Source organism: Trachemys scripta, chromosome 1 (genome assembly GCF_013100865.1).
Source record: "Trachemys scripta elegans isolate TJP31775 chromosome 1, CAS_Tse_1.0, whole genome shotgun sequence".
In the NCBI taxonomy this organism is placed as follows: domain Eukaryota; kingdom Metazoa; phylum Chordata; order Testudines; family Emydidae; genus Trachemys; species Trachemys scripta.
Window position 1 is genome coordinate 213013915 of NC_048298.1, and position 16406 is coordinate 213030320.

The window sequence follows — 16406 nt, forward strand, 5'->3', positions numbered from 1 at the left end:
AGCCAAATGTTAAATGAGGCGTTTCAGTTTAAAATATTTTTAGATTAAATAGTATTTGAATTAAAATGATTGGTTAATTAACTGATTATAATGTAGTGGGAAAAGGCACTACTCATACAGGGTGAAATTCCCCTTTTGGCAAAGGACCTGTTGAAACCCTATGATTCCCCTTGCAAATGGAGGGGAGGAGAGGGGAGAAGAAGGGGGAGAAACAGAGGAGAGCAGAAGACTCAGCACATCCTGCCTGGGGAAGGGAACTCCATGCCATCCCTGAATGAACCAATTCAGCAAGGTCAAGCCACAATCACTGGGGACAAACTGGTTGGCAGGGGTAGAATGTTGCATTTCAGAAAACAGGTGGCAAAAGACTAAAGCCACAAATAATATAACTGTGTGTGTTCCAAAAATAATTTCTCTATTAAGTAACAGATCACAGCTGAAAATATTGGATTAAAATTATTTTCTATCCTAGGGCCGTTTGTGATGAATACTCAGGAAGAAATTATACAAGCAATTGATGATTACAGAAATGCAAAAAATGGATTTGAGAGAGCTGCCACCTGGAAGTCAAAGATAGGAAACCAATGATCTGCAATGTTAAGAGTGTAGCTAGGTGTTTCATATTTGCATCATTAGGGTCTGATCCTGCAAACCCTTACACATGTGAGTAGTCCTGTTGCCTTCAGTGGAACTACTCATATGAATAAAAATTACTGGATCAGGCCAGTAGCATATACTTAATATATCTAATTACCAAGGCGTGTATGTGTGATTAATGTTTTTTAAGGGTTAATGCTACATTTTTTGCATATATATATATATATATATATGCAAATGTGTGTGGAAAGTGCATTAAGTGATTTTGTTTTGGTGTACAAAAATATATTTCTCTTTTGCTGCAATAAAGACTCTCATTTTAAATCTATTGCTTCATAAGGTCTCTTTAAAGAAAATTATTTATTTAAACTATTTACTTTCCTTTGTGACACTCCATTAAGCAAATCTTACAGCTCAGAAGATATAAAAGAGCATGTGGTCGTCTCCCCTTATTTAAAAAAAAAGAGGGAACTAGCTATTGTAGTGCGTGTGCTGTGGAAGAACGTGTGCTGAAGTTTCATGTTTCAGGTAATCTTTTTAAAATAATGGCAGTCTAGATTGCATCAGTTAGTTTAAAAACTGCTATGCTATTGGTAGGGACAGAATGGGATTAGAGCCAAAGTTTGACTCTGTTTCTGCCAAAGTCTGTATCAGATTTAAGACACATGCTTCTGCAAGCTTCCACGAGGGTTGTGAAAAAAGTTTTAATACAGAGTTGGATTACAGCTCTCTGTAGTTCAAAACATTGGCCGTTATACTACCATCTTAAAAGGCAGCTGTAACACAGAGCACGGAGTATAGCATATTTTTAAATTTTCTGGACCACAAATGAATTGAATCCCTTTGTGAGTCCAGCTGGGAGATCAGTTAATAACGTTAATGTGAATCTGTACCTGGTTACTTGTGAGAGTATCAGATAAAACCAAGCAAACCCTTAAAAACTTTTTTCAAATGTATCTAAAGAACAGTCTACGAAATGACATTGTCTAGGTGAATTACAATTGTGTTGGATGAGTCAACACTTATTTACTTTCTCACGTGCATATTCTGTTTGGATTTACAACTGAAATTTTGGAAGCTTTTTTTTTTTTAATTGTTGCAAGAAATGCATTTCGAAACAGAGCCTTCCAGCTGTATGATATCAACTGCGTAGTAATCTGTGGATCTTAAACATCAGAATGTACAAACCGTGGGCAACCTTGAATATTTTCATGGTGTCTTTTCTGCATCTCCTGCAGGGATCTGATTATGACTATGGACCTGTGAAGGTAGGTGGGCTTTAATTTACTAATACAGCAAATCTCAATTAGTCTGAGAATACATGAATTGCATTGCATGAAGTGGCGGTAGTGTCTAAATGATTTTTTTTGTTTACCTATTTGGTGGTGTGAGTTATTGTTGTTCAGTTACATCGATATCAAGTAAGCAGAGAGGAACCAGTATTCTGTACTAAATAGTTCAATCCATAATCATTGTTTAATAATTTTGCCCTTTTGCCACTTATAAAGTTTCTGCCTTAAATAAATCCTTTAATATCGGTTTTAAAATAAATTGAAAGTCAGAAAATTTAGATATTTTTTAAAAAATAGATGCTCCCTATCATTTTGCATTAGTATATTATCTAGGGAATTACTTACAAGGTATAGAAAGATTTCCTCTGAAGCACTTGTTCAGTAATTTGCCACCAATTAATGTCTCTTCTCACTGTTGTTAAAAGACTTTATCCAGTTTTTTAACCTATGCAATGTCAGATAATAATACAGCATATTGACCAGGGATTCAGTTTTCTTCTGAATGGGATTTGTATATTGAAAATTAAGACGAAGCATCCTCATGAATGTGGGATTTTTCAGATCTGACTTTTGGAGAAAATGTAAATACCCCCAGACAGTAATTTCTAAAGGAAACCAAGTGTCAAATAAGATTCCTAGTTTGTAGGATTTCCAAGTCACAATTAATCCAGTGTGTGCTCCTGAGACACTAGCAAGTCCTTGTGCCATTAAGGAAAAAAACCCAACACCAGTTAACACTCTTGTTCTTACTTCAGAGAACGTCTTCCTTTGCTAAGCAATGACCACATACTAGTCCATAAAACACACTGAATTTTGACCTCTGTTTCAAGAGGCTGGGTTGCACTCACAAACACAGAGATCCACTGCAAGAATGACAATTAGCATTAGTGCATAATATGTGTTTGAGAATTACAAATGACTAGTCCCTCTGCATCCTTCTGGTATGAAGTTTTAATTTACAGCATGAACAGTCTGTAATTTGAAACAGTGAAGACTAGTATAATCAGTTTGTTCATTTCCTTTGCACCTTGATTGACAAATCATTGTTTTCTTCCATGTAGATGACTAAACCTATATGTGACTGGGTGCACAACAGAAGTAAAAGATACGATGAGAACTCTGTCTGCAGATACAGCACAGAGTGCTAATTCAGTATATTGGTAGTCCAATAGTTATGTGAGTAAAAAGTCTTTCACTGAATTTTGTAACAGTATACACTCTCCCAAGAAAAAATACAATGGCTTATTTAGCTATGATATTTTTAATAGCTTTTCTGCACACTGTATGTACTATGATGCCACTGTCAGACAGTCTTTTCAACATATGTACAGCTGTAATGGTTGACATTTGGCTGCACTGTCAATTAGTCAGAGTTTGGCCATAACATATTACTGCAGTATAAGACCAGTTACACTCCAGCACTAACATGAAGGTGTGGTGTAGGTCACTCTAAAAAAAGATCTGTGTTTCAAGTAGACTTCACCACATGATAAAACCAAAGTTAATTTCTCTGCTTTCTCATACTTGAAATATTCTTCTCTTTTTTGTGGAGAGATTAGTGGTTGAGTTTTAAGCACATTTAAGTTTTTAGATATTTTACTTCTTGATATCAAGATTTTGATATTATTTTGGCATTTACTTCAGATACATTTCCTAAAAATACAACTCTTTAATGTAATGATGTTTAACGTAATCCATAGATTCCTAGCTGTTAGGGAGACAAAATGCTATTTGATTAATCTAGACTAACTGCCTGAATTTTGCAAGATTCCGATCTACAGCGCTTCTACTATTGTCTGGTCTCTTCCCCCGGTAGTTTAACCACTACCCAGTTGCTCCTCTTAGGTAAGATCATCTCTTCTGCTATGCCGTACAGAAGGGAGTAAATGGACCTAAGAGGCCATGTGGCTAGGAAATATAGCTATGTGGGATCATATTGTGACTTATCTGGTGCTATTTAGCTGTTAAGTATTTCTCCTGCATGCAAGTAGCAGCTCTGTCAACCCAGAGGGTTGCATATGTAACCAAGGATGCTACAAACATTACTTTAGTTGCAGAGCACAGAAAATATATAGCAATTCATACCATAAGCTTCTAAAGCTCTTTTACGTCAATGAGAGTTGTGCCTGAGTAACAACTGCAGAGTAGAGGTGTGTGTAGTATATTAAAAATTACACTCACTCACATGCTGTTAAAGAACATTAGCTGGGTTGCAAAGTCAAGCATGCAAAAGTCAGAAAATGCCAGAATTAAGATTGACTTTTGCATGCTTTACTCTGCAACCCTAAATAATATTTTACATACAAAATATGTGTGGAATTTCCCAAATTAACCCCCCCCCCAAAAAAAAAATTAAAAAAAAAAAATCATGTGGCATCATATTGCCATCCACATAGTTCATCAGCAGGGTTGGAACCTTTAGATCCACCACTGACCTCTGCCATTTGAGGTAAGAGAGTAACTAATAGCAATGATAGGTGTCTCCTCTGTGTGGCCCAGCGCTAGAGGGGGGGATGAGATACACACTTTGCCAGTAGGTTTCACAGATATTTGCTGACTGCAGAGGAATGTTGAAAACCCCAGGAATTTTGGGTTGCATTCCAGGATCCGTAGGGTAGTGTCTCTACGGGCACAGACTCTTCTGCCCATTCCCCCCTCTCCCTGCCTAGGATTGCCAACATTCCCTTATTACAAGGGACATCCCTTATTTTTTCATCTCTGTACAACAAGACCAGGACTTGCTGAGTGCTGCAAAAAGCAAATAGAAATATGCCTGGTGAATGTAGACGAGTACCGCTTATTAATTATTATTGATGAAACTAATAATATCAGAAGGAGGGGTGGGGCGGGGATGCTAAGAGAATAGTCCCTTATTTTGAAATACAGCATTGGGAATCCTACAGGCCTCACCCCAAGCTTGAGCCCTTCTGCCCTGCCCAGTCTCTTCCCTACTCCCAGCTCCTCATGCCAGACCCCTTCTCCTCATCTAACTGGTATTCAGTTCTCTAGTTCCTCATCCCACTCCAGGTATCCTTGCCCAACCAGTCCCAGTTTTCCCCTCTGAGAAACCATCTGCCCCCTCCCCACACCCAGTCCCAGTCTCCTTGCCCCGCCAGTCCCAGTTCCTCCCCTCCCAGCATCTCCATCTAAGCTGTTTCTCTCCCCATCATCTACTCATTGATCCCTCTGCCCATCCTCCCAATTCCCACTGGCTCCCAATCTCAGTCTCCCCCTCCAGTCTCAATGTCCCCACCTCACCGGGCTCCTTGTCCAGCTCTTTGCCCAGCCTGTCCCAGTTGTCCCCTCACACCCTGGCTCCTTGCTAGATATGTCTCCCCTGCCCAGTAGTTCCCAATCTCAGTCTTGACAGTTCCAACCCCCCTCACTCCCCAGCTCTGTCTCTGATCCCAGTTCCCTGCCCCAGCTTCAACGTCTCCCCTCGCCCTCCCATTTCCCTCCCTTGGTCCCAGTCCCAGCCACCATCTCCCTCCCTGCCAGCCTCCAGTGCCAGTCTTCCCCCCTCCACCTCCGGCCCCTTATCCCAATCTACTCCCCACCCACCCTCAGGTCTGGCTCTTGATCCCTGTGCATTCAAATTAGGCAGTGTCCTTCTCCACACTGCCTGAGCCTAGAAGATTGGGCATTGCATGCACCAAAGAGACAGACTCCCTGCTTTCAGTTTTGGGGCCTGTGTCTGGCCCAGCCATCCTTAGCTGCAATTACAGGGAAAGTCCTGCTCACCCTGGGCAGGAGCATGCTCAGTGCAGATGGAACCGTTAGAGATTTCAGCTGTTAAACTATAAATCATCTCTACAGAACGTGTGAGAGCTGTGCTTTTTCAAAGGCTGATAATTTGGGTGGATTTTAATGGGAAAAGCAAAAGGCACATTCCTGACACAAAGGCCACCTTATCAAACTTCAAGCAACTGCTCCACAGCCCGGGGGGAGTGGGAGCTTCTAAATTAAAGGTCACCAGTTTTTTAACATGAGCTAAAATGGTGTATTTTTCTGTAAACTCATTCACGGAAATGGCTGAAGCATTTTGTCTGAAACTTTCCAAAAACAAAATTCAGCCAGAGGCTGACATTTGCCAGGAAAAAGTTCATCCTGAACATTTAAAGTTTGGTAAAGTTATGAGCAACTGAAAACAAGGTCTTCTAATGGGAAGTGTGGGGCATCCTTCATAATAGGTAATGCTGCCAGCCCCATCTAAAATAATGGCAGGCATCAGTAGTGACTCTACAGCGGAGGTCGTGTTGCGATTGGCACAAAATTGGAAAGCCGCCTAATTCACACTTTAATGATTGGACTCAGGCTGTAAAATCTGGCACACTGGCTGTTCAGACAACAATTGCATTTTTCATGTCAATTTTTAGAAGACTATTTATTAATTTTTTCAGAGAAAACATTAAGAAATGTTCCCTTGTTGAAATTTTATCCTGACAGCCTCTTATTTTTAGGAATCTGCTGGCTAAACAACCCCAACCATCTATAGGCCACTTTTTCCAGAACTTTAAAATTAAATTCTAATTCCTTTTATTCATCATAACCCAACTGATCTCCACCAAGAAAAGCCAATGGAACTGCTCCGATCCATCAGCTACTTCTGTTCTCCAACACTACCGCTGTAATGGAGCTGCAAGTTCCTCATCTCTGAAACTTGGGCTTCAACTTTCCCTGACCCTTTTCACCCTCTGCTAACCCCTCTTTGAAAGGGAGAGATGAAGCCAAAGTTGTCAGATTCACAGCCCACCTCTCCTGCTGAAGTCTGCTCCCTCTGGCAGACCTCCTGTAGTTATTAGAGAGGAGCCCTGGGCTTACAGACCTGAGGAAGACCATTGGGCTGGAACTCCTCTGCTAGGCTTAACTGCAAGGTAAGGGATTCTAGATATTCCCCAGCCCCGTGAAAACCACTGTAATTACTCATGCATCCACACACAGTTAAAACCACCCCTTTTCTAGGCACCCCACACTCATACAGTTAAACCTGTAGAGGCCATTTGCAGTCCAACAGTCTTCCGGAGGCCCATCAGACTGGGATTCCCACAGGAGGCTTACCAAACTGCCTCCAGAGCAAAACTGGTACATCCATTCCTGTGGCATGGCCCTCACCAGTCCACCCAGCTTGCTCTGCTGCACAATTTGGAGAAAGGGGGCCACGGGTCTGCCTTCAATATGATCTTCATCCCCAGGGGCACATAGCTAGAGCATGCCTTACACCTCTGCGATCACAGGGAGTGTGAATGTAAATGGTCTTCATGCAGGGTGCCCAAGGAGGAGGGAGGTTCTACTTTTCCTTTCCAAAAGCCAGTCACGCTCTGTCCCTTAATGACAATACTGGCATTGTCTTTCAGACAAAACTATGCATCAGTGCAGTGCCATCTATAACCCTGCTGTTGAGGTCAGGAAATTGGAAGCTGTGGGGTAAGTGTGTGACATTAAACTCTGAGGCTGACCTGCTTAAAGATGAGCTTGTAGGATGCAACACCCTGAAAAACCAAAATCCAATAGAGGAGATTTTGCAAATCTAAAACACAGCATCCTAGTTCCTTCTCGAGTACCAGCTGTGATCAGTGGCTCTGTTCTGCAGAAGATTTTGCCCACCTTTCGTAACAAGCCAAGTCAGTGAATTTCCTATCACATCTGACTCTTTCCTTGTGCAGGCTACAAGCAGAACCTAGCACACAGTGACCAATTGAAAGGGAGTTTCAAGGCTGCTGGAAAACATTCCCCCCTTTTAACTAGGCATCTCTTCAGTGTTCCTTACACCTCACTTTCTATAGCAGTTAGCAAACTGCTTGAAACTACCAGCATGAAACAGTGGCTTTCAACAATAGTTCTTGCTTTTGCTGTACCTTTGCTGATGTTGATTTACTGTGACTGAAGTTGATAGTCACTATGAGCAATAGCTTACAAAAGCTGCAAAATGTTCCTATGCTTCCCCTGGAGAGTACGATTTCCCTCCGGTAAATCATGGAGAAAGCCGGTTTGTTCCTGGCTTCTATCGCTCATCAACTTTCAAAGCAACACAGGAAGATTAAAGCAGAATTCTGTTTTATTGCCATCCCACACTGCATCAGTCCTTGACTCTTTTCTTATCCATTTGGAAAGGAAACTAATAATGCTGTTACCTTAGCTAGCACAACTCTTGGTCATGAGAAACAGCAGGAGAAATCTCAGTAGGAAATGTAATGTCTGGAGATTCAGCAGACCTCTCTTAATACGATGAGCTGTTCAGGGTAATCAAACACAGGCTGGCAGATGCTTTCAATCAATCAGCTGTTTGAACTAAAGACAGCAGCTAACTAAACATGGACATCAATCTTGGCCCACAATTGGAAGGCTATAAAACTGGTGGGGAGAAGCTATGGTAGATGGGGATTGGAAGACATTTTCAGACAGTCATGAGGGGGTCACCATTCTGCTGGTTGGTGATCACAGTGAGATAAAAATAAGCAAGAAACTTGGATATAGCAAACACTGGCTTATTGGTGGTCTTCCTCTGCATCCCTTACTCATGCCTTGTCTACATGAGAGATTTGCTTCAGCTGTACCACCAGCAACCAGTCATCAGTGTTGTTGCACTGGTGCAAACTCCTAGCATAGACAAACAAAGCAGAAACAAGGCTAGCCTGCTTGAAAATGGGGTAAGCTACTCTGGTGCAAATTGGGGCTTGTAGCAGATTTGCCTGTCTGCAGTAGTGGTTTTGTACTGGTGCAGGTACTCCAGTGACTTGCTGCAATCCCCAGTGTGGATGAGGCCTGAGTAGTGTTTACTCACAAGCACAGTATTGACCATTCACCATCCACTTGAAGCAGCGTATTCTTATGCACTGGTTTAAATCTAGATTTGGTTTTGTTGAGGGCTTTTTAAAAATCATTATCATAAAAACCTCACATAGCAGTTGTGTTGTTATAGTGAAGGGACGGGGGACTATGTTTATTTTAAAATCTCTTGATATAGCAAGTGAGTGAGTGCACTTATAAAAGCTGACCACTGCTATATCAAAAGGGGATTTAAAATAAACATCATTTTCAGTCCCTTAGGCTAACTCCTGCCCTGAAGGCACAGCCATAGTATGGAGTGGAGGGGTGCCCAACTGCCCCAGGTGAGCAGTAGGAGGCGTTCTGCTCTAAGGAGGCAGGATACCTCTCAGAGCTTGCTGGCACACAATGAAAGCACACGTGCAGAGCCGTCCCTTGGGTAGGACGAATCGGGGCGCTTTGGGAGACCCTACGCTTCAATAAAATCGGGACTGTCCCGATATTTAGCCCTTTGACCCGCATCCCGACCGATGTACAGTCGGGATGCCGTTTGTCCTGATATTCAGGTGAGGAGGCGGGCGGGCAAGCAGTATGAGGAGGTGAATGAAGAGGTAACAGGCAGGCGGACGGCAAGGAGGAGAGCAGCAGGCAGAGCGGTGGGGTGGGAGCACTGGATGGACGGCAAGGAGACTAGCGGGGAGGTGAGCGGCGGGCAGGCGGGTGAGGAGGTAAGTGACAGGCGGACGGTGGGGTTGGGTGAGGAGGTGAGCAGTGGCCAGGTGCGCCGGGTGGATGGCGAGGAGACTAGCAGGAAAGCTGATTTGTCCCGGGCCCCGCACCCCGCAGGAATGGCCCTGCACATGTGGTACTACATCCTTACTCCCCTTGCACTGTGCCCGTCCCTTTGGGGTTACTATGGATCTGCCCTGTCTCCTTCCCATCCCCTTAGGGGTACTGTGCCTAGCTCTTGCACAAACTGTGCAGGGGCAGGGCAGAAGGAGAAAGGTCCTTGCAACATTTTCCCCACCCAACACTGTGTGCCCGTGTGAGGGGCCAGGCAGAATTTCGACTTTCATGATGATTATACAAAGTAGTCACGGTTTTCTGTATAAATAGATGGCAGAGCGAACAAACACAGCATACTAGTTTGCTCATGTTCAGATTATTCCGCTTGTTGAGCTGCATCTACGTGCCTACTCTTCCTCCCCCCCCCCCCCACACACACTCACAAAATATAATTTCTAGTCTATGACTTCTGTCTCCTTAGCTGGTGATACAACGCCATCTAGGGTCCTTGGGATCTAAACAGAACTGCATCAGGTAGCCAGCTGGAGGCATGCTATGGAATGGATGACATTTTGCAAGACTGAATGGGCATCACACTGAGGTTTGGAAAGGGTCGATTCCAGGGCTTGTTTTGCGGGTGGCTGTATTTCAGCCGTAGGCACTTTTCTAGCTGTGGGTTTGAAACACAACAGGTTTCATGCTGTGCCTGATGACACGACTGCAACAGTGCTGTTTGCATGGAACTTAAGAGTTAAGTTTGGCTCCTGTTCAAGCGCAAGAAGTTTGCATCTTGCTGGTGTACTCTTTGTAGTGCTGCCAGTGGAGAGTGATGCACACAATTGGTCAAGCCCTTTAAGTTGAATTAGGAACATGATTCATAAGCTTTTTCCTTTGGATACTTGACTGAACGGCTGGGGAAATATTACTTAAGAAAAATTACACTTCCAGGAAATTGTATTCATGTGGGCAAGGTAACATAAGTTCAGTCAGTAATGCCAGTCGCTCTGCATTATACAGTGACATTTAGAAATTCTGCTTTTTTGATTGGCTAGTCAAAGTTCTAAGCCATTTATTAAACAGCACAGGTCAGAACCGGATACTGACGAAAGGGCAAAACAACAGAAAGCTCCACGGCATTAAAAGAATATTTGCAATGAATAGTGCATATTCAGATTCTCTAACTTGCTTCTCCATGTCTGGAACAGTCCAGAATCATTGTCCAAAGCCCTGGACCTTGCAAATAATGGACAGTTACCAAACTAAAATGGCAACTCCCTGGAAACATTCATATACCCGTGTAATAGAACGTTTCTTGACATGTGTATCCTGTCACAGTATTAAACTAGCTCCTAATATTCTCTGTGATCAATATTACTAATTAGTGTCTGGAGTGGAATTCGGTACTGTTCCAAGCCTAATGTCAATTTGGAAAGAAAATATTACAGCATCACAGGAAAGTATGGGTGAATATGGTATTTATACAAACAATGGTCCAAAGAATGTTTTAATAAGAGCTACAAGCAGATGGTACCATTTGGCTCATACTGACTGACTTAGACAATCCCAGTGCATTTATGATGGAATTCACTGATGCCTCTTCACATCCCAAGCTGTTGGATTTTGCATGGGGAAGCATGCGCGTGCGTGAGAAAGGGGTATGGAATCCACTACGTCAACTATTGTGGGCAAGTGGGCTGAGATGGGGCAGGTCCCCACCACCTCCAGCCCTGCTTCTTTCCTCTTCCTGCCTCCCCGTAGCTGCCCTTCTTGCTTCTCCTCCCTGTCTTCTTCTCACTGAGCTTGTCAGCTGCTTCCCCACTCAGTGGTTTCCCATCCAGGAGCTTTAAGAGTCTCCCTACAGTCTTTTTCTCTGGCTCCCCCAGTATAAGTAGGAGGTGGTCTGGCTGCAGCAGCAGCGGCAGCCTCCCCAGCTCTCCTCCTGCCTGCGCAGCTCCTTAGCCCCACAAGGATCTGGACTGAACACTTAGAGGAGGGGGCCGTGGGCAGCACACATACGTTAAAAACAATAATAATTGAGATGAAAACATGGGCCCCAATCAGCCACCAGCCAAGGATGGATGGAATGCAGTTGGCATCTTCCCTATTCAGGTACAGACCCTGGAGCCATCCTCAGGGCCACTAAAAGGGCGAAGAATTGCTGGGGCACAGATCTATGCCTGCCACATGCTACCTCTGCCTTGGAATGGGCCCTGCAGCCAGGCCTGTGGTGGTGGTGAAGCTCCCCATAGCAGTGGACCTTCCAAGGAGAGAGATTGAAGCTGTCCTATGGCTCCTTTGCACCAATCTAGCTAGAGTATAGGGACAGCTCTGCACTGCTCCATCAGGCCCATTATTTAGCTGTGGGTCTGCTGTCTCTGTGATTAGCCTCCAGAATGGTGTGTGGTTTGTGTTCTCTTGGCCGACTCTGCACTTCAGTAAGAAAACCAAGAGATCTGTATTAGAGCGGTGTGAAATGTTTATGTTACTAACTCCAAACTCATTGAGAGCTTGCTATCATTCATAAACCTTGCCATCTGATTCTGAGAAGTAGTGTTATTTAAATGGAAGAGCAAACTGACTCCCTAAACCCTCCCCGACTCCTTCCTGCAAGCATACACCCACCTCCCCACCTTTTACTACAAAAGCTACTACTGGCTAACAGGGGGAGGGGGAGGGAATATATTTGTGAGATGCCTTTTGATAAAATATTTGCAGCACTTAACTGCAGCAAGCGTGACAAAAAATTGAATTGACCTGAGTTTATTTATGGCTTTACCTTAAAATCTGGTGAAAATCTGCAGGGTCTTTTTTTTGTTGTTGCTTCCTTTGAGTTTTTGAGTTCATCCAATTCAAAGGCCCAGAGTGAAACCCAGAGGTAGGAACCAAAGCACGTTACTTTGCATATGTCTTTGAGGGCTTTGATAGCATAAGCATGCTGTTGAAGTGCTAGAAGTCCGATCTGCATTTGCTGTATCTTTTCAAAGGATGCAATTCCAGTGGACGAAATCAATCAAAATATAGAACAGCTGCTTCCTTGAAATCACAGTGTAACTAATACCGTTTTGCTGTGAAAACAGACCACATTCAGCTAAGCCAGTAGCCATTTTATGACCATTTTGTAGCTATGAATGTGAAGATTAAGAAGCAGAAGATGAATTAAACCTCCTATTTCACGGAGTGAGTTACTAGGATATGGGAGATAGAAAGAAACTTTTCCTCATGCATGGGATCGCACAGTTGGAAATGATAAGCATGTTTCCCTGTCACTGAAGTTTTAGGTATTGGTCCAAGAATGTGCTGCCAAGATTTTAATGAGGAGCTCCCTGAAATATTCCCCCTCTGTCGGTGATACATGTGACATTCCCTGGATAGAATACTCCCCCTAACACAAATCCATCAATCCCATCCTCCCTCACACAAACTCCAGACAAAACCTGATTAATTTTACATATTTTTTACTCCCTTAAATCCACCCATTACAGACTCCTCCACCTCCATCCTTCCATCCCTCCCCTGGGCCCCAGTACCTCACAACCCACCATGCTCCTGTGCTCTTCCTCACACCAGGCTGGTGGTGCCAGACATGTTATCCTGTAGCTTCTTTTACAGCAGTGGTGGCAGGCAGGTTGTCCTGCTCTCTGACTGTAGAGGGGCTGGATGGGTGGAGAGGAGGTCCCTTCTGTGGGTAGGGTGTGGTCAGTTGGAGAAATGGACCCTCTTTACTTCTTGATGCAGGCAGGTGTCCAATGAATGTGGGAGGTCTCCCCTAGCTTTTGTGAGTAGCCGATGGATCTCGCCTAGGCTAGCAGGTGGGAGTACAGAGCTCCAGGCTCCCTCCCAGTATGAGCTCTTCAAACTTTGGTTGACAGCTGGGCAGGCAGGCACTAATAGGGAGAGAGTTGGGCTGCAGGACTCTCACTTCGTGTAGCAGCAACTTGGCCATGTCTTCTCCTCTTCCCCATGCATTGCTGGAGCAGCTGGCTTGGAGCTGCAGGGACTAACAGTGCATTGCCTATGTGGACCTATAGCTATGGGGGGAAGATGCAAGAGGTCATGGCGGTAAAGAGCGTATTCAGAGAGGGCTGAATACTTTAACAGCCTTAGCATTTTGGAGCGTGTTGTGAAACAATTGCTGCTGTCTGTCCATGATTATCACATCACTATGCAGAGGGCCACGCTGGAGATTTTGGAATATACCCCAAACATAACTGACACAATTTACATAACCAATGTGTACGGAGGGGCAGAGGGGGAATCTTTAAGTCTTTTCCAACTTCCTGCTGCAGAAATTGAGCCCAGCTGCATAGTCTTGTCAATCCTAGCACTCCATTTGTGCCCAACACGTTTACATTTTCAAGGTTATCTTTGCAAGGGAAAGAGCTAGAGACTGCCTTTTAAAAAAGTAAAGATAAAATTCTCCTTTACAGGGCCCCCAAACTGGCTCTGTCAACAAGCAGCTTTTGTGAGCCCCTCCAGCTCATCACTGTATGGGCCCTGCTATAATAATGACAACAAACTATATGGTATTTGTATGATACAGAAATCCCAATACAATGGGATAGCTTACACTTTTTTCTAAAGTGTTAGAGGCAAATTTCCTATCCTAAGGCAAAAGAGGTGAGTAGCAATGTTCAAATAACTTAAATCCAGATTAGTGAACCAGTGAGTAGCTTCAGAAGTGGTTTGGCATACGTCTGACATGCCACCGGCAAACAATCAAAGCGGGCACTGATTTACAATGTGATCTGTAGTTTGCAACTGGCGTGCACTGTACATTGTGCATTGTCTCTCATTTTGCAGAGCTGTAAGAGATGACAACGTCTGCTGTGCAAAGTTCTGAAATGGTTCAATGCAGACCATTGTTTCCAGGGTAGGTTGAAGCCTAGGAGTTTTTTAGTGGGGTTGGCAACCAGATGTTCGTTTGGGACATTAGCATTATCCCAGAACTCTTTCTAGTGTGACTCAGGATGGAATGAGGATGCTTTAAGAACTTTAGCCCAATCCCTAAAAACCTTGCAAGATTTCAGATGTGTCTTTGGAAGGTTCTGGAGGTAGTCCTGAATTTGTAAACTCAAGTTGGCCGTGGTTCGCCTGTACTCATGAGCTGTGTGTGTGTCTCTCTCGATTTTGGGTAGGAGCACATGTGCCACAGTGGGAAACTATTGAACGAGTGTTCATTTTAATCCATCATGGAATGAAGTTGCACGTCCAGAAATTTGGTAAGTGAGCTGTCCAGCCAGACAGGTGCGCAATATTTAACAGCCAAATAATGACCACTTAAAGCTAGAATGAGGACATGGAACTTTACTGTATGAATATTAAGCCGGCTTCCTATAACAAAGCAAGAGGCCATCAAGTTCAGGATCAGCCCATTTCATACAAGACAGCAATGTTAATATTGGAACTCTATTACTAGGAAGCCAAAACATGTAATTACTTGTTTAGGATCACGTTGATAATTAGCAAAGTGCTTGATTTGCACATTACTGTAGCTAATGATTATCATGTGCAATGTGCAAATCAAATACTTTGCTAATTTATAATTTATAACATTTATAATAATACTTATAGGCAAGTACTTCACAGTGGATAGTGTTACAGATGGGAATTCATGTGTCATGATTTCATAGCTGATATAGATTCAGAAATATTGTTCAGATGGAATGTCGAGAAATAGAGAATTTCCATAATGCTACTCAGAAATGACATACCATTGCTGGTGATGTCATAATTACGGTAAGCCAGATTCTAGTTTGTTAGACATATGGTAAAGCTGGACTCTTGATACAGGATTTTATAGGGTACTACAGTTGGTTATTAATAAGGCTTTGATTTACTCTTGCAAGTCTGATGTTTTCAAGCTGCTCAAGGTTTTCTCTCATAATTTTAGTATAGAGCACTGCAAATGTGAAAGTCACTGTTGCACTATAAGTCTACAAAAAACAGGACGATTCAGCTGCTGGTTTCCCAGACTACTGCCTATCATTCTCAACAATATTGTCTCACTTCCTTGTACTTCCCCAGCTGCCTGTATCTATCCATTATCTCTTGTCTTTTATTTAGATTGTAAGCTCTTTGGGATAGAGACTGTCTTGTTCTGTGTTTGTACAGCACCTAGCACAATGGGGTCCTGATCCCTGACTAGGGCTCCTAGGCTGTACAGTAATAATAATAGTAATGATGATGATATTGGAATTCCTCAAGTGGCGTTCATGCCGCTGCAGAGCCCACACAAGCCTGCCACCACTGCTTAAACCTAAGAGTGGATGGCGAAACAGAGGAGCCTCCACATAATATATGGGTCTTTGTGGTGGCTTGACATAAGCTGCTGATGGGGTAGGCTGGGAGGGAAGGAGATTTGCTATTACCCAAGTAATACCCAAGTAATTCTACAAGTGGAACTGGGCAAAACTTTTTGTGCAAAATATTTTTTTGCTGAAAATTTTCAGATTGGGTCATCCTAAACAATTTGCAGATTTGGGTCAATTTTGGCAAATTGTTTTAGCTGGATATAAAAAAAAAAACCCAGAAATGTTGAAATGGTTTGTTTCATTCTGGAAGGAAACATTTTGACTTTTAATTCCAGAAAAATGTTTCATTTTGGAATCTCCCACAGTTTAATTTTTTAAATGTAAAAACATTTTAAAAACCTCAAAATCAAAAGAAAACCTTTCAATTAATGGAAAACAAACACTTTGGGGACATTTTGTTTCACCAAACAAATTTCACTCTGGCTCAACCCAAAACAAATTCATATTTTTTAAAAATGTTTCAGTTTAGCCTCTGAACTGAAAAATTGATTCTTTTCACAGCTCTACACACAAGTAGCCACATCCTCTCATAAGCTCTAGTATCCAGGGGTACCAAGTATCCACAATTCCAGTGGAGGTTGATGGGAGCTATGGGTGTTCCATGTCTCTGCAAACTGGTCCCATATTGGCTACTGATAATGCATTTTCTGTACAT

General features: G+C 43.0%; 2 protein-coding genes across 8 annotated transcripts in view; both read left to right on the plus strand.

Annotated features, from left to right (window-relative positions):
• PIR (pirin) overlaps positions 1-897 on the plus strand; it is a 91486-nt gene extending 90589 nt beyond the window's left edge. For 4 of the 7 annotated variants that reach the window (XM_034756478.1, XM_034756441.1, XM_034756470.1 and 1 more), the window contains exon 11: positions 473-895. In XM_034756478.1, the coding sequence (XP_034612369.1) occupies positions 473-588 (116 nt within the window). In that variant the 3' untranslated portion in view covers positions 589-895. Of the gene's footprint in view, positions 1-472 lie in introns of all 7 variants that reach the window. The other 3 variants (XM_034756451.1, XM_034756488.1, XM_034756498.1) reach the window with 3 other exon arrangements.
• Positions 898-1165: 268 nt separating this feature from the next.
• Positions 1166-16406, plus strand: part of VEGFD (vascular endothelial growth factor D) — a 38268-nt gene continuing 23027 nt past the window's right edge. The window contains exon 1 of the mRNA XM_034756429.1: positions 1166-1865. Coding sequence (XP_034612320.1) covers positions 1776-1865 — 90 coding nt within the window. The 5' untranslated portion in view covers positions 1166-1775. The remainder of the gene's footprint in view (positions 1866-16406) is intronic.